Source organism: Papio anubis, chromosome 6 (assembly GCF_008728515.1).
Source record: "Papio anubis isolate 15944 chromosome 6, Panubis1.0, whole genome shotgun sequence".
NCBI lineage: Eukaryota > Metazoa > Chordata > Mammalia > Primates > Cercopithecidae > Papio > Papio anubis.
In genome coordinates, this window is record NC_044981.1 from 113,156,803 (window position 1) to 113,180,738 (window position 23,936).

Genomic DNA, 23,936 nt, shown 5'->3' on the forward strand with positions numbered 1-23,936 from the left:
GCATGAACACTTCTTAACTTGATTTTATCTGCAAAGACTCTATTTCCGAATAAAGTCACATTCACAGATATTGGAGGTTAGGACTTGAACATATCTTTTTGGGGGCACAATTTAACCATTTAACCCACTACAGGGTGTAAGGTGCTTGCAGAGCTCAAGAAAAACTACCCAGCACTTTGGCTAGAGGTTAGCAAAGATGTTGAGCAGATACTGAGTTGAGCCTTAGAGGCCAACTTTCTAAACATAGAATGTTGCAGGCATTCAAATGTGACCACTTGTAAGCCCACATCATTAGCCCAGGAGTTGGTGTTTCATGTTAACATGCGATCATCACTCATTCTTTGCCTTCAACCCAAGGTTCCTCTACCTGTTTCCCATAGTGCTCATGTCTTTTCATTCAGTCTCTCTTCCTAGCAATGGGTAGCGTGTTAGTACAGGCCATCTTAGAGTTCCCTAGGGGCTTTTTGTAAGAGAACTATAGCTTCCAGAAAAATGGGTCTCTATACACCAGGCACTCTTCTAAGTACTTTACAGACACTAATTCTGTAATTCTTACAGTATCCTTATGAGGTGGGTAAGATTATTTATTCCCATTTTACATATTAGGAAACCGAAGTACAGAGGTTAGATAATTTGCTCGAAGTTACACAGTTAGTAAGTAGCAGAGCACTCTGGCTTCAAGTTCATGACACCAAACTGCCTGCCATTATAAGCTTGGATTCTTTCCCTACCAAGATATGCAAAAAAAGAAAAAAAGAAACAATAAAAAAGAGCTTAGATTATTTCTCATACTATTTATCAAAATAAATTCTAGGTCATGATTAAAGACCTGAATGTAAAAAATAAAACGTGGGGTGGGCATTGTGGCTCATGCCTGTAATCCCAGCACTTTGGGGGGATCACTTGAGCCCAGGAGTTTGAGACCAGCCTGGGCAAGATGATGCTTCTGCAAAAATTGAAAACATTAGCTGGGTGTGGTGGTGCACCCCTGCTAGTACAGTCCCAGCTACTTGGCTGGGAGGATGGCTTGAGCCCAGGAGTTCAAGGCTGCAGTGAACTGTGATTATGACAGTGCACTCCAGCCTGAGCAACAAAGACCCTATCTCAAGACAAATGAACAAAATAAATATATAAACATTAATACGAATAAAAAGAAAAAAGTCTACAGAATAGGAAAATGGGCAATGGAAGGGTGAAAAAGGAAAATTGCAATGCCAAGAAACATATAAAAAGATCCTTAAGTTCACTATGAACCAAGGAAATGAAAGTTAAAATAATCATGATATACCATTTCTCACACATCAGATTAGCAGAAAGCACTGAGATTGTCTCAATCCCAGATGTTGGCAGGATATGGAGGAATTGGGACCCCCCCACCATGCTGCTGGTGAACCAGTCATTGGAGAGCAGCTGAGTAGTTTCTAGTGGGGCCTAACCCACGAGTGTCCATGTCACCACTGCAAATAGCTCTATATACTCTCTTTTAGCTCACTGGAAAAACAGGTTACACAACAATGATATTCATGATGTTCACTGATGCTGTAGATAGAAGGGGACAGGCAAGCCATGGGATCCCCTCCTGGACCCATGGATGGGCTTCCCAGTCTCCAGGACAAATGTTATCTCTCTGGGCATCTGTGTCTTCCTCTGTGGTGACGGTCTGTACCCACACGTCTGCCATCCACCATCTCAGCATCTCTGGACTGCTTCCTGAAAGCACAGACCTCAGTCTCACCACAAGGGCCAGAATGGGCAGAAATAGCCTTGGGACAGATCCAACGACAATTTTAGACAAGGTAGAAGAAAGTATGTGAGGCTCACTGCCCCACTCTCTTCTCAGTGCTCTAATAGTGTCCAGAGATGTGTGGACATTGGCCCCACTGCCACAGCAAGAGGGAAGCCATGGCCTTCTCTCTCTCCTTTTTTTTTTTTTTTTTTTTTTGAGATGGAGTCTCACTCCATTGCCCAGGCTGGAGTGCAGTGGCACGATCTTGGCTCACTACAACCTCTGCCTCTCAGGTTCAAGTGATTCTCCTGCCTCAGCTTCCCGAGTAGCTGGGACTACAGGCATGCATCACCATGCCCGGCTAATTGTTGCATTTTTAATAGAAGCGGGGTTACACTCTGTTGGCCAGGCTGGTCTTGAACTCCTGACCTCACGATCCACTTGCCTCAGCCTCCCAAAGTGCTGGGATTACAGGTGTGAGCCACCGCACCCGGCCGCCATTGCCTTCTCTTACATCTCTTACATCTCTCAGAGGCAGAGCCTAGTTTTGGTTCAGTGATGTTGTAGCTAAACTTGTTGTTACCCCTGGAAGGCCTTACTTTTTGCTCAAGTGTGGAATAAATATCCTCAACAATGATTTCATTCTTCCAGCTTCTCAGAGTCATGGCAGCAAAATCATTCTAGCTGTGGAGGATTCAAGATGAGGTTTCTCTAAATCAGATACTGTAAAAAGACTGTAGCATGGCTCTTTTCTTAAATTGAATAACCATTTTTCTGCCCTAAATAATGTCTCCAAAATTTAAGGCAGAATTTTGGGGGCCTCCACCAAATGCTTGTTGTCTGCTAGTTGAGCCGATTCCAGAATCTCTTTTGAGAAGCAGTAGGTGCTGCCCACTGTGGCCCCTGTCCTGTGCAGGCATGCCTGCTCACCTGGGGCTGAGTACACATCGGGATTCCTAAATTTCATTGCCCAGGTTCATCTTTTCTTAAATGCACAGCCAGGTTGCACTTAGCAATATCCTCACAGAGTTTCCTCTTTGATAGGTTGCTATCTCATACCTGCAAAAAATGTGGCTCAGTCATCTAGTGTTTGAAAGAGATCATCCAGGGAAGCCATTGCACTATGTGTCTCTGAGTTCTGTTGCTTTATTTGGTTAGACGATCAGAGAGCAAGGCTCTTGGACAGTGGTAGCTCATTTCCCCGTAGAAACGCCTTCCTTTGAGTTGAGGTATGAGGTTATACCCTCAGCTTTTACTGGGGCTTGTGGTGAAGAATGGGCATTTGAAGACCAACATGGCATCTTCTACAGGACTTGAGCTGAAGATATTAACTGATTTCTTACTTAATGTAAGGACTTAGATCTCTCCTTCTTTTTTTTCAGACAGAGTTTCACTCTTGTTGCCCAGGCTGGAGTGCAATGGTTTGATCTTGGCTCACTGCAACCTCCATCTCCCGGGTTCAAATGATTCTCTTGCCTCAGCCTCCCGAGTAGCTGGGATTACAGGCACCCACCACCACGCCCAGCTAATTTTTGTACTTTTAGGAGAGACGGGGTTTCTCCATGTTGACCATATTGGCCAGGCTGGTCTCGAACTCCTGACCTCAGGTGATTCACCTGCCTTGGCCTCTCAAAGTGCTGGGATTAGAGGCGTGAGCCACCACACCCAACCAATCTCTCCTAAAATTTAACATCAGGAATGTATTTATTTCTCTTGGAAACTCTGCATCCTTTTTTATGGTTTTGGAAGCTTGGAGGCAACATGCGGTTGTGTAAAGCATGTTTTTGAGCCTGATGGCCCTGGGTTTCCATCTTCACTCAACCACTTAATGAGTGAATGGGTGCAGGTTGGCTACCGTTTCTCAACCCCAATGACCTCATCTGGAAATGGGAATAATTGTTCCAATGCCATTGAGCTGTTGTGGGGATTAGGATACTTTGATGTAAACTGCCATGTATATCATTGGTGCTAAATAAATAGGAGTTGTCGACCATGTGTGGTGGCTCATGCCTGTAATTCCAGCACTTTGGGAAGCCGAAGTGGGCAGATCATGAGGTCAGGAGTTTGAGACCAGCCTGGCCAACATGTTCAAACCCCGTCTCTACTCAAAATACAAAAAATTAGCCGGGTATGGTGGCATGCACCTGTAATCCCAGCTACATGGGAGGCTGAGACAAGAGGATTACTTGAACCCAGGAGGCGGAGGTTGCAGTGAGCTGAGATCACACCACTGCACGCCAGACTGGGCGGCAGAGCGAGACTCCGTCTCAAACAAACAAACAACAACAACAAAAGAAACAAATGAGATTGTACCAGAACATTCCAAAGCTAGAATTAGTGTTCTAATGCAGTGACTACTCTAATCTAGCTTTCTAGTATGATAGTCTTTTTTTCTTGTAAGGATTTCTGATTGAACTTTTAAAAAAAATTATTTATTTGTTTTTGAGGCAGGATCTCACTCTGTCACCCAGGCTGGAGTGCAGTAGTGCGATCACAGCTCACTACAGCCTCAACCTCCCGGGCTCAAGCAATCCATCTCAGCCTCCAGAGTGACTGGGACCACAGGTGTGTGCCATCATGCCTGGCTAATTTTTGTACTTTTTGTAGAGCTGGGGTTTGGCCATATTGCCCAGGCTGGTCTTGAACTCCTGGGCTCAAGCAATCCTCCCGCCTTGGCCTCCCAGAGTGCTGGGATTACAGGCATGAGACACTGCACCTGGCCTTATTTATTATTTTAATTATTCCATTCTCTATGTGTTTTAATCTACACTGCTTCCCATTTTCTTTGGGAGACGGGTGGTGAATAAATAAATAGAGCTACACATTCCAGTTACCTTGTGCCATTCTTACCTCCCTAGCACCAACACCTGGGTTCTAAACCCACCTTGGCCAGCTGGTCGACTGTGTGTCCTTGAGCAAGTTGCTGCCTGAGACATGGAGGCCTTTTGGGAGGTGCGCTACTGTGTGGGTTGATTGTGTTCTTCTTCTTCTGACACCTGATGAGCATCGGCAAATTGAGGAAATCATTTCAGAGTTCTGGGTCTGTTGCCTGTACCTGGTGTGGCTGGCGGCCAGGCAGCCTGCAGAATGCTGCGGTCAGGTGGGGCCAGACTTCTGGGTCAGACCTCCCCTGCCACAGTGGGAGAGAAGCTACCACCCACGCCCTGCAGGGCAGCAGTAGGGAGCCAAAGGGCCATGTTATCTCTGACACAGGCTAGTGCGTTAGTCCCTAGTCAGGAGGACTTCGTGACTTGCTTGGAATTCCCCTTCATGAAGGCAGGGACAGAGTCCTGCCTGCACCACGTCCCCATGTGTACCCGTATCCCCGTAGCCATCTCTGCTCTCTCTCTTGCCCTGACACTCTTCCTCCTGCAAGCTATGTTTGTGTCCAGCTGTGAGTACCGACTTTCCCCAGGAGCAGCTAGAATCTGATCATCTTCTCAGCTGGAGGCAGGAGAACTTCTGTTCCAAGTGGGTTCTCCCCCTCGGACTCTGAATGCTGTTCTTCTCATGGTGCCTCTCCTGGCTTTGCTGTGCAGCCAACCCCAGCCGCCCTCACGGAGACTTGCTGCCCTCACGGAGGGTTCGTTTTGCATGTGGTTGCTGAACTTTGATTCTGTGACTCATGCTGAGGCGTAAACTTTAAGTCACCCCCCCCCCATTTAATTGCTTTCTTCCTTTCCTTTTTTTTTTCTTAAAAAAAAAAAAAAACAAAACCCAAAGCATAACTACTTTTGCAGCTGAACGTGACTGTGGCGTGCAGGAAGTGGAGCATTGGCATGAAGTGGCTCCCAGTGGCTGTGTGGCGCACGCCAGCTGCCCTCCTCTGACTCCACTGGTACCTGGAGGCTTGGCCTCACTGGTGGGAGAACACGGGTGTGAAGGCTGCTGGTGACTGGGCCAGCATCCACTGTGAAGACCGGAGGGACACACCCCGCTGGTGAGTGCATGTCCCCTGGCTGTCAGTCAGTGTGGCCAACACCACGCAGACTTGAGTCCAGGGGTGGACGAGAGAGGCTGGAACCCTGGGGCAGGGGCGGGAGGAGGGCTGTTAGAGAACAGTCCTCGGGGGAGTGTGACCCTGAACAATCTGATTTCTCACACTCTAAATTATTTTAAGTGCTAAATAAAAAAATAAGATAACCGTCTTTAATTTCATTTAGGTGAAATCCTTGCTCATTTTAGCAAAATTGTGCTTAATTTCCGGATGAGTTTTTTGGGGGAAAGATTAAACAGAGGAAGCTCTTCAGTTTCAGTAAAACCTCCTTCAGATCCGCTGTGGCCTTTGAAGATATTTACATGTTAGGAAATCAGAAAGAGTAGAGCTCTCAGGCGCGTTTGAGCCCTGTCACCATGCTCATGAGAGCATCTTCCAGACTAGTTATCGTCTACGGGAAGCCTAGTTTCCAGGCTGAATGCAGTCAGGAACTTTTGGTAGTGTCTCTTACAGAGGATGCCTCTGTGGGCTTCATGAAGGCTAATGAGGAAACTGAACTAAATCTTAATCTGACTGCAGTGAAGACAAATTCCCTGCTTCCATAAGAAACCTCAGCTGTGGCCCCCAAGATGATGAGCTTTTCTCTAAGGCCAGGCGATGCCAATCACGGGGTGCCCATCGCTGACACATGAGCAGGCTGGGGTGTGGACTACGGTAGAGTTGCTCCGGGATGTGGATCAGGGCTTAAATGCTTGTGTGTCCACCTTAGAGAGACCATCACAGTGCAGAAGAGCAGGGGACAAGTTTGAGAAAGTAAAAGGCCAGGCCAGCACTCTTGTACACAGCAACATCACTCGCAGAGGCCCAGAGGCAGAGACAACCCAAGTATCCATCGAAGGGTGAATAGATAAACATGATGTGGTGTATACATACAAAGGAATGTTATTCAGCCTTAGAAATGAGAGAAATTGGCTGGGAGTGGTGGCTCACACCTGTAATTCCAGCACTTTGTGGGGCCAGGGAGGGAGGATCCCTTGAGGCCAGGGGTTTGAGACCAGCCTGGGCAACTTAGTTAGACCCCTGTCTCTCAAAAAATTTAAAAAAAACCCGCCAGGCATGGGGATGTGTGCTTGTAGTTCCAGCTACTCAGGAGGCTGAGGTGGGAGGATTGCTTGAGCCCGGGAGTTTGTATTGAAGATACAATGCTGAGCAAAATAAGCCGGTGACAAAAGGACAAATACTGAATGCTTCCACTCCTAAGAGCTGCCTAGAATCATCATATTTATTGAGACAGAACGTACAAAGGTGGGCGCCGGGGGCTGGGGACGGGAAATGGGAAGTTACTGTTTAATGAGTGGAGAGTTTCAGTTTTGCAGGCTGAAAAGAGATCTGGAGCTGGACCGTGGTGATGGTTGCACAGCAGTCTGAATGTGCTCCATGCTACTGATCTGTGCCCTTAAGATAGTTACAATGGTACATTTTATGTTACATATAATTTACCACAATTTAAAGAAAAATTTTAAAAAGTACAAGTTCCCTTAAAAAAAAAAAAAAAAAAAAAAAAAAAGAAGGCCAGGCGAGAAACACTAGTCCCATGAACCACAGTCTTTGCCTCTCTGTGACTTCCTCAAAATCTAACTGACTGACAGCTCCACTGAGGGCCTCCAGCTCTGAGCTGAACCAGAAACTTTCTGCTTGGCCTCTGTGGAGAAGCTCAGGGCAGGAAACTTTCTCTTCACCCTGGTGGCTGAGTTCTGGAGGCCATAATGTCGTGGATTTCTGTGGAGCTGGCAGAGGTGACCCGGGAACAGACTTGGGGGGCAAGGGCGAGGTGTTGAGTGTGCTGGTCTTGGGACTGGGGTGGCTGTGGCCTGCTCCATGGTGCCTCATGGTGGCCGGTGGCCTTTGGGTGGCACCTGAGCAGCCCTGGGAAGTGCCTTCTGGCCTCGGTGAATCGCCACCTTTGGGAGTCTGGTCTCCCCTATTTACAGTAGGGGCCTGGGTATGTCACCAAAGCCGCTCCTTGCCTCAGTTTCCTCCCCTGCACTGGGAATAATAAGGTAGTTCCCAGGACACTGAGGTTCCCACAGATGTGATAATATACAAGGAAGCGCCCATGGGAGCTGCCACTTCTCCCCCACCCTCCTTCTCTCCTCTTTGATTTTCTTTTCCTCAGGCCCTTCTAGTCAGAGGCTGCAGACTAGAACCTGGGACCCCTCCCTTGGATTGACTGATTCTAGAATGGACAGATCTGATCTGTTCCAGCCGTGGGGCCCCTGCTCTTCCAGGCCGCCCGAACCCACCGCCAGGGGCCCGCTCTGACCACAGGAAGCTGCTCCTGTGACCTCCCAGGGCCTTGCAGGGCCACTTGGAGGATTTCTAAGTGTTGTCGCTAATCATCTGGACAGTGTGTGACTTCCAGTCAGGATGGAGGAAGGAAACTGAAATGAAGTCGTTCAGACTTTCAGGTCTTCAAAATAGGAAGGAAGAAACGAGTCGCGGCTGGCAGAGCTGCAGCTCAGAGACCATCATGTCCTGGGGGAAGGCTGCGGCCCCAGGGCCTGGGGGGGTCCTAGGAGCAGCACCTCACCCTCACCCTGCTTCTTCCGTATTTAGAAGTTTTAAAAAGGAACCGAGTTGATTTTAAAGTCTCAAGGGAGAAAAAGGCTCTGAAGTAGATGCAGTCCTTCAGTTAGTTTAGTGTGAAGACAGCTCTCCTGGCCACGCTTTGCCCCTCAGTCTCCTCAGAAAACGGGCTGTGGGCTGTGGTCCGAGGGCCCCTAGGGGAGCTGCCCCCAACTTTGGCTGGGCGGCTCTCCCTGCGCCCCCCAGGCGAAAGCCCCCAGTGTTTTCGTTTTGGAAATGTTCATGTTTCTATCACATGGAGTGCAAAGACTTTCCTCAGAGCCGTTCCTTGGTAACCGAAGAGAAGTCACCTGACCCAGCTAACAAGATGCTGCCTGTGTCCTGACCACAACTCAAAACGACAAATTATTTTTGTCACTGCCGATCGTCTCCGCCATTTTACTAGCCATGCAGCCTTTACTTTCCAAGCCTCAGTTTCCTCACCAGCAGGAAGGGAACACTTGTATCTACCCCATCTTCCCACCAGGGGTAACGGGAAGGCCTTGGATACAAAGGCTGAGCCACGGCCGGGAGCGTGGCTCACATCTGTAATCCCAGCATTTTGGGAGGCGAGTGGATCACTTGAGGTCAGGAGTTCGAGACCAGCTTGACCTACATAGTGAAACCCCATGTCTACTAAAATACAAAAAATTAGCTGGGCATGATGGCATGTGCCTGTAGTTTCAGCTACTCGGGAGGCTGAGGCAGGAAAATCGCTTGATAATCAGGAGGCAGAGGTTGCAGTGAGCAGTGAGCCAAGGTCGCACCATTACACTCCAGCCTTGGCAGCAGAGCAAGACTCTCTCTCAAAAAAAAAAAAAAAAAAAAAGCTGAGCCACAGGAAGTGAACTTTTCTGTTCCTGTCGCCTGTTCCTTTCTTCTGTTCCTTTCTCTCTCTTAGTTCTCACCCTCTTTTCTTTCTTCCACATATCCTCCCTCTTCCCTTCTTTCTTTTTCTTCCCAATTAAAACAAATGTCACAGTGCCTGTGTGGGGAGGGATGGAGGTGGCCGGGCTGTCAGTGGTGGGAAGGCTTCTGAGAGGGGTGGCAGTGGGGTTTGCCTGTGAGGTAGATGTTCTGGGCGAGGGAAGAGCCTGACTGGAGGCCTTCTGGGCTCAGTGAGTGGCCCTGGTGTGAGGCTGGCCTGCCAGGCTGGGTGAATGTCCTCTTCCTTTATGGAGTCTGGGCCGCAGGTGGACCTCAGCTGAGGGGACAACTGTCCTGAGAGAGAAGGACTGGTCACCAGTCAGGGAGGAGGTAAGGCTGGGCTGGAGACAGGTGACCAAGAGCCTGGAGGGTGTGTTGGGCCCGGCTGTGATGATGGTGTGGAGTGTGACACGGCCCTTCTTCCTGCTTGGAAGAGCCAGTCTCTCTCCAGCACTTCCGTGGCCTTCCCTGCCCCTCAAAGGAAGATAAGACCTTCCTCACCTGTATTATTATTATTTTTTTTGAGACAAAATTAATTTCACTCTTGTTGCCCAGGCTGGAGTGCAGTGGCGCAACCTTGACTCACCACAATCTCCACCTCCTGGGTTCAAGTGATTCTCCTGCCTCAGCCTCCCGAGTAGCTGGGATTACAGGCATGCGCCACCATGCCCGGCTAATTTTGTATTTTTAGTAGAGACAGGGTTTCTCCATGTTGGTCAGGCTGGTCTCGAACTCCCAACCTCATCCTCACCTGTATTTTGATAGCACATTTTTCTTTTTCTTTCTTACTTTGTTTTATTTTTTTGAGACAGGGTCTCAGTCTGCTGCCCAGGCTGGAGTGCAGTGGCACAATCATGGCTCACTGAAACCTTAAACTCCAGGCTCAATCAATCCTCCCACTTCAGCCTCCTGAGTAGCTGAGACTACAGGTGTGAGCCAACACGCCCAGCTAATTTTTTTTGTATTTTTTGTGGAGTCAGGTTTTGCCATGTTGCCCAGGCTGGTCTTGAACTCCTGGGCTCAAGTGATTCGCTCACCTTGGCCTCCCAAAGGGCTGGGATTACAGTCATAAGCCACTGTGCCCGGGCTCCAACTTTTATTTTAGGTTCAAGGATACGTGTGCAGGTTTGTTACATGGGTAAATTACATGTGGTGGGAGTTGGGTGTATAGATTATTTTGTTACTCAGGTAATGAGTTTAGTACCTGATAGGTGGTTTTACAATCCTTGCCCTCCTCCAACCCTCCGACCTTAAGTAGGTTCTGGTATCTTTTTTTTTTTTTTTTTTTTTGAGACAGAGTTTCAAGCTTATTGCCCAGGCTGGAGCACAATGGTATGATCTCAGCTCACTGCAAGCCCCGCCTTCCTGGTTCAAGCAATTCTCCTGCCTCAGCCTCCCGAGTAGCTGGGATTATAGGCATGTGCCACCACACCCGGCTCATTTTTTTTTTTTTTTTGTAGAGACAGGGTTTCTCCATGTTGGTCAGGCTGGTCTGCTTTGGCTTCCCAAAGTTCTGGGATTACAGGAATGAGCCACTGGGCCCGGTCAGTGCTGGTATCTATTGTTCTCTTCTTTGTGTCCATGTGGACTCCGTGTTTCACTCCCACTTATAAGTGAGAACATGTGCTATTTGGTTTTTTGTTTCTGCATTAATTCATCTAGGATAATGGCCTCCAGCTCCATCCATATTGTTGCAAAGGACATGATTTTGTTTTTTATGTCTGCATGGTGTTCCGTGATGTATATGTACCACATCTGAAAGCACATTTTTCTAATTGAATGTACATGCTTATCTTCATGGTTTATGGTTCATTGTTAACGTTTTTTGTCTGTTTTATTGAACTGATTGTGAATGAGTTGACATTGGATTGTCTTATTTTGTTTTCATAGAGCTGGGGTGCAGCACAGTGCTGGTGTTGAGTTGGTGAGTAGCAAATGTTTGTTACACAAAGGATACACAAAGGAGTGAATGAGCTAGGGTGGTGGTGGTGTGAGTGTGAAGGGGAGGGTGGTGATGGAAAATGTCCAGGAAGTAGAATTATTGGCCAATGGGATGTAGAGGTGAGGAAAAGAGAGGAGTGAAAGGGGACTTCGAGATTTCTTCTTTGGGCCTCTGGGAGATGCCATTCAATAAGATTGGGAGCCCAAGGAAAAAAATATTTGAGGAGACAAGATAACTTTAGCTTTGGACATTTAGTTTTAAAAATCTATTAGGGCATTGTGGCACACACCTGTGGTCCTGGATACTTAGTAGGCTAAGGTGGGAGGATCATTTGAGCCCAGGAGTTCAAGTCCAGCTTGGGCAACATAGTAAGACCCTATCTCTAAAAATTTAAAAAAAAAATCCATTAAACTCCTCAGATATACTAGGTATCATGCTGGTGCTGGTGATTCTGAGGCAATAGGTCAGGATACCTGAGTAATTCAGCGTCTTGAGAAACAGAAGAATGACAATTCACTGTGTTATAAGACAGGTGTGAGCAAAGTGCTATGGTAGATGAGATGGCCAAGCTGCTCATTCTGTCTGTAGGCACAGGGATGACAGCACTGAATAACATCTGAGCTGAATCTTGATGTCTTCCAAGACAAAAAAAGCCTTCCAGGTAGAGAGGAAAACATATGTAGAAACACAGTGCTGAGAACATCCTGTTTTTTGTTTGTTTTTTAAGTTTAGTTTTACTTTTTAAGAGATAGGATCTTGCTCTGTCACCCAGGCTGGGGTGCAGTGACGTGATCACAGCTCACTGCAGCCTCGACCTCCTGGGGTCAAGTAATCCTCCTGTCTCAGCCTCCTGAGTGGCTGGGATTTCAGGCACACACCACCATGCCCAGATAATTTTTAACATTTTTTTTTTTTTTTAGAGATGGGGTCTTACTATGTTGTCCAGGCTATTCTTGAACTCCTGGCCTCAGGCAATCTTCCCACCTCGGCTTCCCAAAGTGCTGGGATTACAGGCACGAGCCACTATGCTTGGTGTGAGAACATTCTGGAATGCCTAGGGAGCAGGGAAATGTTCAGCATGGCTCTAGAGAAGGGGTCAGGTGTGCCAGGGGTGGGCAATGAGGTGGACGGTATCAGGGCTGCTTTGTGACAAGCTCATCAGCCTGCCTAGGAATTTGGTGTATTTATTGTAGCCAATGAGGAGATTTCGGAGCAGGTGGCGAACATGATCAGACTGGCTACAGGTCAGATGGAGGCTGTTACAGTTGTCGGGTGTGGGGTGAAGACGGCAGGACTGAGGTGTGGGTGGGGCAGAGGACAGTAGGAGATAGATTTGAGAGGGCCAGATTGAGGGAGTAAAGACTCTGGATGTTCTGTACTGGGGCCCTGGGTGAAGGAGGGCATGTCTATAGGTCACCTACTGGAGTTAGCTATGTGGAAATACCTGTTGGAACAGCTCTAGATTTAAGAATAAACTTTTTAATTTCAGAACCCCTTTATACTCTTAAAAATTATTAAGAGTCTGTTTATGTGGGTTCTATCTATCGCTGAATATGTACTTTATTAGAAATGAAAACGAAGAACTTAAAAAAATTCATTTATTTCTACATAAATAATAAACCAATTACACTGACATAAATGACATATCTTCATGAAAAATAACTTTATTTTCCAAAACAAAAAAAAATTAGTAAGAAGCCTGGCACTGATTCACATTTCTGCAAATCTCTTTAATGTCTGGGTTAACAGAAGACAGCTGGATTCTCATACTTGCTTCTGCATTCAAGCTGTTGCTGTGTCACACAACATGTAGTCTCTAGAATATTCTGTTGTACACATAGGAGAGGATAAGAGTAAAGTACAGAAATTACATCTTAGCATTATTATAAAAATAGTTTTTGTTTGTTTGTTTGTTTGTTTGAGATGGAGTCTCACTCCTGTTGTCCAGGCTGGAGTGCAGTGGTGCGATCTCGGCTTACTACAACCTCCGCCCCCCGGGTTCAAGCAATTCTCCTGCCTCAGCTTCCCGAGTAGCTGAGACTACAGGTGTACACCACCATGCCCAGCTAATTTTTGCATTTTTAGTAGAGAGGGGGGTTTCACTATATTGGCCAGGCTAGTCTTGAACTCCTGACCTCTGATCCGCCCGCCTTGGCCTCCCAAAGTGTTGGGATTATAGGCGTGAGCCCTGTGCCTGGCCTAAAAATAGTTTTTACTTTGAAGATGCCCTGAAAAAATCTTGGAGTCCCCCAAGCTTCCCTAGACCACACCTTGGGAACCACTGAAGTAGTCACTTAGCAAATATCTGTTGTGTGACAGCATTCTGAGTTCCCATAATATTTAAATAGCATGCACAGCGTTTGTCTCACAGACTTATAACTGTGCCCAGTGTTCCGTGGGAGGTGTGAGCAAATCATGCAGCTGTGGGGCCCATCAGAATATAGGGGCTGGTGGAGGGTCTGGGTGGCACCCCAACACTGAAGGACAGGGGACAGAGCTGGACCGATTTAGGGATAGAATGAGGCCAAGTTATACAGCCTAAGGGAACAGATAGTTTCAAGAAAGGGCAGTCCACAATTTTTAATTTAAAATAACAGGTCAAGGAGTGGTTCCCAGTTTCAAAAACGGCAGAGAGGTGGCATAAGGCAAGGACTGTGAAGATGTTGCTGGAGTTGGCAGTTAGAAGGGGCTGGTGCCCCTGGGGTCGGTTTCATTATTTCACGTGGTGCCTGCCATCAGTGGGCTGAGGTGGAGTGGGAGGTGAGCAGGTGGCCGCTGTGGCAAAGGCCTCTCTGTCCAGGGGACTGGCTGCGAAATGCCCTTCACTTGCCAGACCCTGCCATTGTTAGATCTGCTCTGGCTCCTGAACTCCTGGGACAGGCCTGCGGAGAATGCCAGGCCAAAGTGGGAACCTGGCTGAGAGATGTGATTGACGCAAAGAAGTCAAACAGGAGAAGAGGGATTGGAGGTCAGGAGCCTGTGATACTGAGATGAGGATGGTGTAGAAAGGTGGATATGCCAGAATGTTCACTGAGCCTGATTTGTAACAGCGAAAAATGGAAAACAGACCTTCATCCTATGACACATGGTTAAACACTGAAGAACATATTCACTCATTCATTCATTCATTCATTCATTCACCAATCAACACGTGTACATTGAATTCAACCGTGTGAGTCACTGTCCTAAGTGCTGGGGATACAGTAAGCAGCAGAACAGGTAAACTGGCATGGAAAGATTTCCAAACTACAATTCTATTCTATTCTATTCTATTCTATTCTATTCTATTCTATTCTATTCCATTCTATTCCATTCCATTCCATTCTGTTTTTATTTTTTAGACAGGGTCTCGCTCTATCACCTGGGCTGAAATGCAGTGGTATGATCTCGGCTCACTGCAGCCTCAAACTCCTGGGCTCAAGAGATTTTACCGTCTCAGCCTCCTGAGTAGCTGGGACTACAGGCCAATGCCACCATGCTCAGTTAATTTTTTATTTTTTTGTAGAGTCACGGTTTTGTCATGTTGCTGTGACTGGTCTCAAATTCCTAGGCTAAAGCGATCCACCTGCCTCGCCCCCCAGAGTATTGGGATTACAGACATGAACCACTGTGCCCAGTCAAAAATGCATTTTTGTTGTTGTTGTTTGGAGAGATGGAGTCTCACTCTGTCACCCAGGTTGGAGTGCAGTAGCACAATCTCGGCTCACTGCAGCCTTCGCCTCCCAGGTTCCAGCGATTCTCCTGCCTCAGCCTCCCAAGTAGCTGAGATTACAGGCATGTGCCACACGCCTGGCCAATTTTTATATTTTTAGTAGAGACGGGGTTTCACCGTGCTGGCCAGGCTGGTCTTGAACTCCCGACCTTGGGACCCACCTGCCTTGGCCTTCCAAAGTGCTGGAATTACAGGTGTGAGCCACTGCGCCCAGCCCCCAAAATGCATTTTTAACAATAAAAGTAAGTTGCTTAGCAATAAGTGTAATATGAGACCATTTGTGTGAAACTAAAACAAAACAACTCTAAAACAATATTTGTGTTTATCTATTAGACATGCAAGTAAACTTATAGAGAAAGCACTAGAGGGATGCAGAAAAACAGTAGGGGAAGCGAGTGGGTTGGGGTGCGTAGGAGAGGCATCATGTATTTTATTCATCGTTGCTTGGAGTTTTCGCTTGTAGTAAATATGTTTTCATGATTATTTCTGTATTAAAAAATTTATTTTTTTGAATATGTCAGTCTTTGCGGGTAGAAAAGAGAGAGGGACCCAGGCTGTCTAGAGTGTTCCTATTGGTTTAGTCGTCTTCCATTAGAAACCATCTATCAGGCTGCAACCCCCTTGCCAGGTCACCCCCCACCCCCTGGTGTAGGCCAGGACGTAATGCCTGGCTGGGACGGATCAAATTTGGGGTAGGCCCTTTTTTTTTTTCTTTTTGAGATGAAGTTTCACTCTTGTTGCGCAGGCTGGAGTGCAATGGTGTGATCTCGGCTCACTGCAACCTCTGCCTCCCAGGTTCAAGCGATTCTCCTGCCTCAGCCTCCCGAGTAGCTGGGATTACAGGCATGCGCCACCATGCCGGGCTACTTTTTGTATTTTTAGTACAGACGGGTTTTCACCATGTTGGCCAGGCTGGTCTCTATCTCCTGACCTCTTGATCTGCCTGCCTCAGCCTCCCAAAGTGCTGGAATGACAGGCGTGAGCCACTGCGCCCGGCCGGGGCAGGCCCTTCTATTGCAGAGGTTCAGTGTGGTCTGAGTTAATCATTAGGGAAAGCTGTGCAGGGCACCAAGCAGAATTTGGGTGGGAGCACTGCCTTTCTGGGAGTAGAATTCACCAGGGGGCACTTGGCCTTGGGTAAGCCAGGGGCCTCTGTTAGTCTGCTTGGCCCCAGAGCAAAGCACCATAGACTAGGGGCTTAAGGGAAATTCATTGTCTCAAAGTTCTGGAGCCTGGAAGTTCAAGGTCAAGGTGCCTGCAGGATTGCTTTCTCCCTTCTCCATGAGTCTTCATATGGTGGTCCCTCTGTGTGTTCTGTGTTCAAATTTCCGCTTCTTATAAGGACACCAGTCATATTGGATTTGGGATCTCCTTTTAGAGGTCCTAGCTCTAAATATAGTCACACTCTGAGGCACTAGGGTGAGGAATTCACCATGGGAATTTTGGGAGGTCACTATTCAGCCCCCTACAGAGCCTGAGAAACAAGAAATCTGTGTCTGGCCTGTCCTGAGTGCTGGGTGCACGCTCAGCCCCTGCAGCCCTGGTGTGTGGTCGGGGTTCCCTGCCAGGCAGTGTGGGGTAGAGGCCTCAGAGAGCGCACTGTGAAAGCAGCGTGATTGCTTCTGCAGCTCCGCAGCCACACTGAGCAACTGAAAGTCCCCAAGGGGACTGGGCTCCACCTGATTTCCTGACAGCTAGGCCGGGAGGGAGCCAGCGCAGGCATACCTTGCCCTTGCCCCAGTCTGCCCAGGAAACACCTGATGGATGCGTTTTTTTTCTCTTTAGCTCACGCCTGCAGGGCTCTGAGAGGAGGAAGCCTGGGGCAGGACCTGTGCCGGTGGCCGCTGGACACAGCATGGAGCACTCCAGCAAGATGGAGTTCTTCCAGAAGCTGGGCTACGACCGGGAGGACGTGCTCCGGGTGCTGGGCAAGCTGGGCGAGGGCGCCCTGGTCAACGACGTGCTGCAGGAGCTTATCCGCACGGGCAGCCGCCCGGGGGCCCTGGAGTACCCGGCTGCACCCAGGCTAGTGCCTCGGGGCTCCTGTGGGGCCCTGGACTCTGCCCAGCGTGGCCCGGGGACAGCCCTGGAAGAGGACTTTGGAGCCCTGGCCAGTTCTCTGCGACCCATAGTGATCGATGGCAGCAATGTGGCAATGAGGTAGCTTCCCTTCATCCTGTAGCTGGGGCTGGGGAGGCCCCTGTTCGCAGGAGCCCTGAGAACTGTCCCTCTTCGCTGTGGTTTGGTCCAAAGAGCTCTGGGGCCAATGGATCAGGCTTTGAATCCCTGTGCCGTCTCTTAGTAGCTGTGTGGCATTAAGCAAGTCACTTAACCCCTCTGAGTCTCATTTTCTCCATCTGTATAGTTGGGATAAAATCTCCGTAGAGGGTTTTTGTGCACAAAATGCCTAGGATAGTGCCTGACACAGAGTAAGTGTTCAACAAGTGTAGCTGTTATTATCATAACCCAGAGGAAGAGCCTTCTTTTGGGGAAGGTGTGGTAATGAGGGAGGCGCCCTGGGTCAAGTGTTGGCAGATGTGGCTTCTTGTTGGGAGTTTGTTCCTAACCGGCTGCGAGACTCTGGGAAAGCTGCAGAACTCATTTCCTCTTCTGTGAAAAAGGCCCACAAATATCTCTTCTACTTTCTCAAGGTTATGAACATCAGAGGGGCTGGTGTGCTTTGAAGTGTGCTGGAAGCCCTCTGCTGGGGTTGCTGGGGAGGTGGTGTTGCAGTTCCCCAGTTAAGTTTGAGAGATTTGTTTGTGGCCCCCTCAGCTACAGATGCGGCTGTGTGAACATTTGTGTGTTGGCATCTTTGTGGGTTTCGGAAATGCCAGCCTCATGCCCGAATTGTTATCTGCCTGTCTTGGCTATGCTCCTCTGTGACGGAATCTCTGCAGCCTGCCCCAATACCCTGCTGGGCGAAGTGGGGCATTGCTCAAACAAGTGGATTATTCTACCACTTGGCTTTGTTACAGCCGTGCAAAGGGCAGAGCCATAGGAAATGGTTTACTCACAGCTGTAAATATATGTGCTTCCCTTTTCAGAAGCTGAGTTACTTCCATCGTAGGTGGGAATCCATAAAAGCAATTCTCCACAGTGACGAATGTGTCAACAGAGCCTCCAAGAGTTTCTCCTGGGGATTTGGGCTCACTTTGGGTTTGGTGTTGCAGGACCTAGGTTTGCAATGGTTCAACCCAGATGGTCCAGCCTCAGGGGCTGTCCCTGCCCTTTTTGAGGTGTGTACTGAGGGTTTTTTTTTTTTTTCAACTTTTAACCAGCTAAGTCTCCTTGGCATTGATGACATCAGCAGGCGATGGAGCCCTCTCTTTCTCCTGGGACTTAGGGGCTGGCCCAGGGGGTCTCTGTTGCATTCTCACCCATGTCATGTATAGGCACCAGATAGGTAAACCTATGAAATCCTGCTCAATTTAAGATCTCTGGGAAGCTAAAAGGATTTTTAAGAATCCAGTAGGCTCCGAGGGTCCTAGAAAGTCTAGAAGGGGTTGTGAGAAGGGCCTGGCCTCTATATGATCTGAGCAAGGAACCTCTCTGTCTGGGCTTCCATAGAAAGAAGGCTTTGAATGCTTAAATCAAAGACCTTCCCAGCCCTAAGGTTGTATGAGTTCTGTGATTCCAAATCAAAAGAGCAGAGTGGCTGTAGGGTAAAAAGACTATTTCGGGGCAACAAGAAACATGCCTGGTCTCCAGAGAATCTCTTTGGGGACCAGGCATGTTTTAGAAATTGTTATAACAGGATAGTGGTGGAGGGTTTTGTTTTTATGGGAGACTCTGTGGCTGCTTGGAGTCAAACTTAAGCCACATCGTCTGTTAGCACATGACCGTAATGTGTCCTGGGTACACCCATTGATCGCCCACCTCTGCCCCTCACCTCCCATGATTGCAATCAGAATAATTTTCTCATGCTCAGTCTGTGTGGGTTGCACATCGAAACCCTTACTCAGACTTACTACGAAGAATGTGTCAGAGCATAAATGTTTTCACACACTGGCTACCTCCAAAACCCCTGAGTTCCAGAGCACATGTACCTATGCTCTGTGTGTGTCATATATGGACACACACACACACAGTGTGTCTACACACACACATATCCCCTCCCTCTGCCCCTGGATCCCAGTAGTTAGGGAAAAGAGACAAATGGTACAACCGCCACCTGATAACGGGACTTAATTTGTTCCTTTTAAAGGCAAGTTCTGGGGAGAGTGGGGTGTGAGGTTCCACCCTATCCTCTGCCCCTTCTGTAGTGACATCTGTTTTGTCCTCCAATGGGATTTTCAGCAGGACACACGTTCCCTGGGTCTGCCATATCCTTAGTCATGAAAGGTCCAAGCGGGTGCTGACCCTTCACAGGCAATGGGTGATTGAAACCCAAAGTGGTGTCTCATTGTTATCTGTTGACCTCAAAATTCAATTAACCTCAGAAACACGGTTTCTGAATATTCCCTTTCACTGAGGTTTTGTAGTATTGCAGACATTGCCATTTTCCGTTTTTGAAGGCAATACTGCTTCATGCACTGTCTGGCCTTTCAGTGATGGGGAGGGGCTTAAAGACCGAATGGGACACCTGTTCTTCCCTCCTTGAGCGGATGAGAAGTATGGCTCCTGTTGGTGGGAATGTTCTTCAGTGTGCCTGTTCCTGGCTGTGACTCTGTCCCCTGGAAACGTCCTTCTGGAAATTCTAGAGGAGAATCTTTTTATTTTTTCCAGCTTCTAGAGACTGCATTCATCAGCTTATGGCCCCTTCTATCTTCAAAGCCAGCGATGCCCTGAAATGATACACACAATGTGGCATGTCTATGTACATATATGTGTTTCTCTGGGGGAAAGATTTATAGCTTTCAATAGATACTTAAAAGGCCTGTCATCCCCAGAATATGACAACCCACTGACGTAGAATGAGAAATTACAGATAATACTATGCTTTATGGCCAGGGATTTACTTTTCCTCTGCCTTTCAGGAGGCACTAGGCCATGTGTCCCCTGTTAGCACAGAGAATGTTAGAGCAGACCATCAGTCCTTGTTCTGACCCTCTCAGTTACACAGGAAGGGACCTGACAGGCTTGACAATGGTCAACACTGACTTGAATCAGACCCTGACCCCCACCTGTGCTTCCTAACCATGACACAATAGGTAGAAGTTTCTGTGGGCTTCTTTCCCCAGTGTTTCAGAATGTTTAGCCCAAGGCTATTGGTCATGCTTGGCTGAACCCAGAAGGCCTGGCTGCCGCTCTCTGGAGGCTGACAGAGTGGGCCACTGGCCCAGTGCTTTTTACAGAAATGGGCTCTTCTAAGCAGGACTACTGGCATCATTCATCATTTTGTTTAAGAGGTGGGTCAACATAACGAGAACTACAAGTGATGATGTGGGAAGAGTGGAAGACAAGGACCTGGTAAACAGACCTATGGTTGCTCCCAGTTTTGCTGGACCTCTTGCTGCACCCCATAAAGGAAACCAAGGGAGGTCAGAGGCATGGGACTGCTAGGCCAGGGCTGCCCAACACAACTCCCCACAGTGAGGGCAAGGCCCACCCCTGCCCTGTCCCCCCAAAGCCACTTGCCACGTGTGGTCATCGAGCACTTCAAATGTGGCCAGTGCAACCAAGGAACTGGCTTCTACATTTTAGTTTTAAAATTAATTTTAATTTAAATGTGAATAGCCAGGTGTGGCAAGTGGCTACAGATTGGACTGTACAGCTCTCCCTTTTCAGCCATCCAGCTGTGTGACCTCAGGTAAGTCACCTGGCTTGAGCCCTATTTACACAATTAGGAGGTTGGACTAAACCTTAAAAGGCCTTTTCATCTCTAACAGGTGAGGATTCAAGGTGGCTATTTTACAAACGCTTGAAATAAATAAATACACTTTATTTTATTTTATTTTTTTCTTCAGACGGAGTCTTGCTGTTTTGCCAGGCTGGAGTGCAGTGGTCCAATCTCGGCTCTCTGCAACCTCTACTTCCTAGGTTCAATCGATTCTCCTGCGTCAGTCTCCTGAGTAGCTGGGATTACAGGTGCCTGCCACCACACCCGGCTAATTTTTGTAGTTTTTTGTTTGTTTGTTTTGAGACAGAGTCTCGCTCTGTCGTCTCGCTCTGTTGCCCAGGCTGGTGTGAAGTGACAAGATCTTCGCTCACTGCAACCTCTTACCTCCTGGGTTCAAGCAATTCTCCTGCCTCAGCTTCCCGAGTAGCTAGGACTACAGTCGTGTGCTACCATGCTTGGCTAATTTTTTTGTAATTTTAGTAGATACTGGGTTTCACCATGTTGGCCAGGCTGGTCTCGAACACCTGACCTCGTGATCTGCCTGCCTCGGCCTCCCAAAGTGCTGGGATTACAGGTGTGAGCCACTGCACCTGGTCAAATTTTTGTATTTTTTTAGTAGAGACAGGGTTTCACCATGTTGGCCAGGTTGGTCTCGAACTCCTGACCTCAAGTGACCCACCCACCTCAGCCTCCAAAGTGCTGGGATTATAGGTGTGAGCCACCGTGCCTGGTCAATACATTTTTCTCAAAAAGGAATTTCTCTTCTTTAGAGGTTCAGAGAGAGTAAGTAACTCGCCTGAGGTCACAGAGCAAGAAGAGCCAGCTCTGGATTCAGTGCTCTCTTCAATGCCTCGTGTTCCCCCGAGACATTACCATTCCTTCTGCTCTCCCCCTGGCCTAGGAAAGGGCCACAGGGTAGGAGACCCTGATCCATAGGCTCTTGTCCTGCAGCCAGAGCCTGGCAGAGCACAGGCGGGCTCTGGCTGCAGTTGACAAGCCCTGGACTTGTCAGCTGCAGACAGGAGGTGTGAGGCCCCACTCCCTTCACAGGGGCCCTCTGCAGGGCTGGTGCCCAGGATGCCCTCAGGGTGCCACATGTGCCTCAAATAGTAGCTCTCATGGACTAGCAGCCCAAAGACTGGTTTCCGAGTGCAGTCTCCATACCTTTAAGGTAGGGCTGTGTGTGTGTTTCTGTGACAAAGAGAGGGACATCAGCTTGGATCATTCAGCTGAATATCTGAGTCCATAGATACCTCGCCTTAAGAATAATGTCCAGCAACTTTTTAAAAAGAAGGTATCTTTCATTGAAAGCATGTTCAAAACGGCATGGTGGCGTGTGGGAAGAGCATGAATTCTCACGAGCCAACAGTTGCAGCATTTTCTGGCCTAGGGCGGGCAGACTCCCAAGTGCCCAGCCTGTTTTACATTCTGTAGGCAAATCTAGAAAAGGCGGGATTCTAGCCACAAGTTCTTGGGGGAAACCACCTGATGTTTCTCATATCCCTTACTGCCCCAGACTAGGGTTTCATGTAAATGTGTACTCATTTTGGAGTGCACAGGGCTTTTTGCTTTGGCTGTTGTTTACATTTTTATACTCTCAGGACACTCTGCAGGCTCTGGTTTGTGCTGAGTAAGGGATCTCCAAGGAAGAGAGAGATCAGGCTTGAAATCATACCTCTCAGTTTTCTTTTTGAGATAGTCTCACTCTGTCACCAGGCTGGAGTGCAGTGGTCGGATCTCAGCTCACTGCAAGCCCTCAGCCCTGGGTTCACGCCTATTCTCCTGCCTCTGTCTCTCCGGAGTAGCTGGGTAATCACAGGCTCACACCTCAGCCTGCCAGTTTTGTATTTTTAGTAGAGACGGGCTCTCACCCGGATTGCTTGTGATGGTCTGGCTTCCTGACCTCAGGATCTGCCCGTTTGGTCTCCTCCTACCAAAGTGCTGCTGGGATTACAGGCTTGAGCCACCGCGCCCGGCCATCCTCTCAGTTTTCATCATGCCCCTCTCAGTGGGTTCCCAGCAGGCAAGAAAGATAATGGTGGGGTTTATGACAGGGCTGGGGGTCAGACCTGAATCTGTTCTGTCCGACGTTAGCCTTGGGCTCCTTCCTGTCTGCACCCATTTCTTGTAAGCTGAAAGCTCCCAGAGCAGCCCCTGCTAACCCTCTCTTTCCCCTGTCTTGAGCTGAGGAGAGATCTCCTGGTGAGGTCAGGGTGTTTGCAATTGAACCCCCGGTAAGAAACAGAGTTGGCAACAGCAGCTTCCCTTCACATCTCAGACCCCTGAGGAATCATTCCTCCTCTCTTTCCCCCCGCCCACAGCCACAACCTTCCTCCACCTGTGACCGCTTTGGGAGCCCCTAGCCTTTGCAGGAACTTCTTGGCAATAGTCAAAGATGCAGTGGTGTACAATTGGATTGTCTAGTTACTGAAACTGGCTGGCACTCTGATTGCAGTTACCCCACGCGCAGTTGTCAGGCAGGCAAAATTTGCCTTAGGTGCCAACCCACTTCCTATTTGTACCTTTGGTTATTCAAAACTCCCAGCTCTGGCGGGGTGCAGTGGCTCATGCCTGTAATCCCAGCACTTTGGGAGGCCGAAGTGGGCGGATCAGCTGAGGTCAGGAGTTTGAGACCAGCCTGAACAACATGGAGAAACCTTGTCTCTACTAAAAATACAAAATTAGCTGGGTGTGGTGGTGCATCCCAGCTACTCAGGAGGCTGAGGCAGGAGAATCGCTTGAACCTGGGAGGTAGAGGTTGCGGTGAGCTGAGATTGCGCCATTGCACTCCAGCCTGGGCAACAAGAACAAAACTCCGTCTCAAAAACAAGCAAAAAACAAAAACAAAACTCCCAGCTCCTGTCTCCTTTTCCCAGGACCTGGCTCTTGGCTTGCTGCCTGATGAGCTGGTTCACAGTATTGGTTAACAAAGGCATGAGGTGCCTTCTCTAAGCACGAGCAGTTAAACTGTGGGTTACTATTGTTCCAAAGGAGCTGCCATCTGGATCCTGGGGTATAGATGGAGTTGGGGGGAATCAGTGGTCTTCAGGAGACTAGGGAGGAAGAGTTTGCAGCCTAAGGGGTCAGGTTTTGAGGGCTGCCCCTAGATCAGAGAGTTGGACACATTGTTTCACTTCAGTTTCCTCAAGGGTAAAATGGGGACAGGGTAACTTCCTCAACGGCTTGTTGTAATGATTAAATGAGGCAAAACGTGCAAAGTGCCCTGGCAGACAGAACCCTCTACAGATCTTAAAAATGAGCTCCAAGGCCAGGTGCAGTGGCTCA

At 48.4% G+C, this 23,936-nt stretch overlaps 1 protein-coding gene across 3 annotated transcripts in view; it reads left to right on the forward strand.

The window, feature by feature from the left end:
• The first annotated feature begins 4,823 nt into the window (after positions 1-4,823).
• ZC3H12D (zinc finger CCCH-type containing 12D) overlaps positions 4,824-23,936 on the forward strand; it is a 36,314-nt gene continuing 17,201 nt past the window's right edge. Inside the window, exons 1-4 of one of the 3 annotated variants that reach the window (XM_009205908.4) lie at positions 4,824-5,197; positions 5,467-5,666; positions 11,106-11,139; positions 16,655-17,029. In XM_009205908.4, coding sequence (XP_009204172.1) covers positions 16,725-17,029 — 305 coding nt within the window. In that variant the 5' untranslated portion in view covers positions 4,824-5,197; positions 5,467-5,666; positions 11,106-11,139; positions 16,655-16,724. Of the gene's footprint in view, positions 5,667-6,749; positions 7,460-11,105; positions 11,140-16,654; positions 17,030-23,936 lie in introns of those variants that run through there. The other 2 variants (XM_009205909.3, XM_017958233.3) reach the window with 2 other exon arrangements.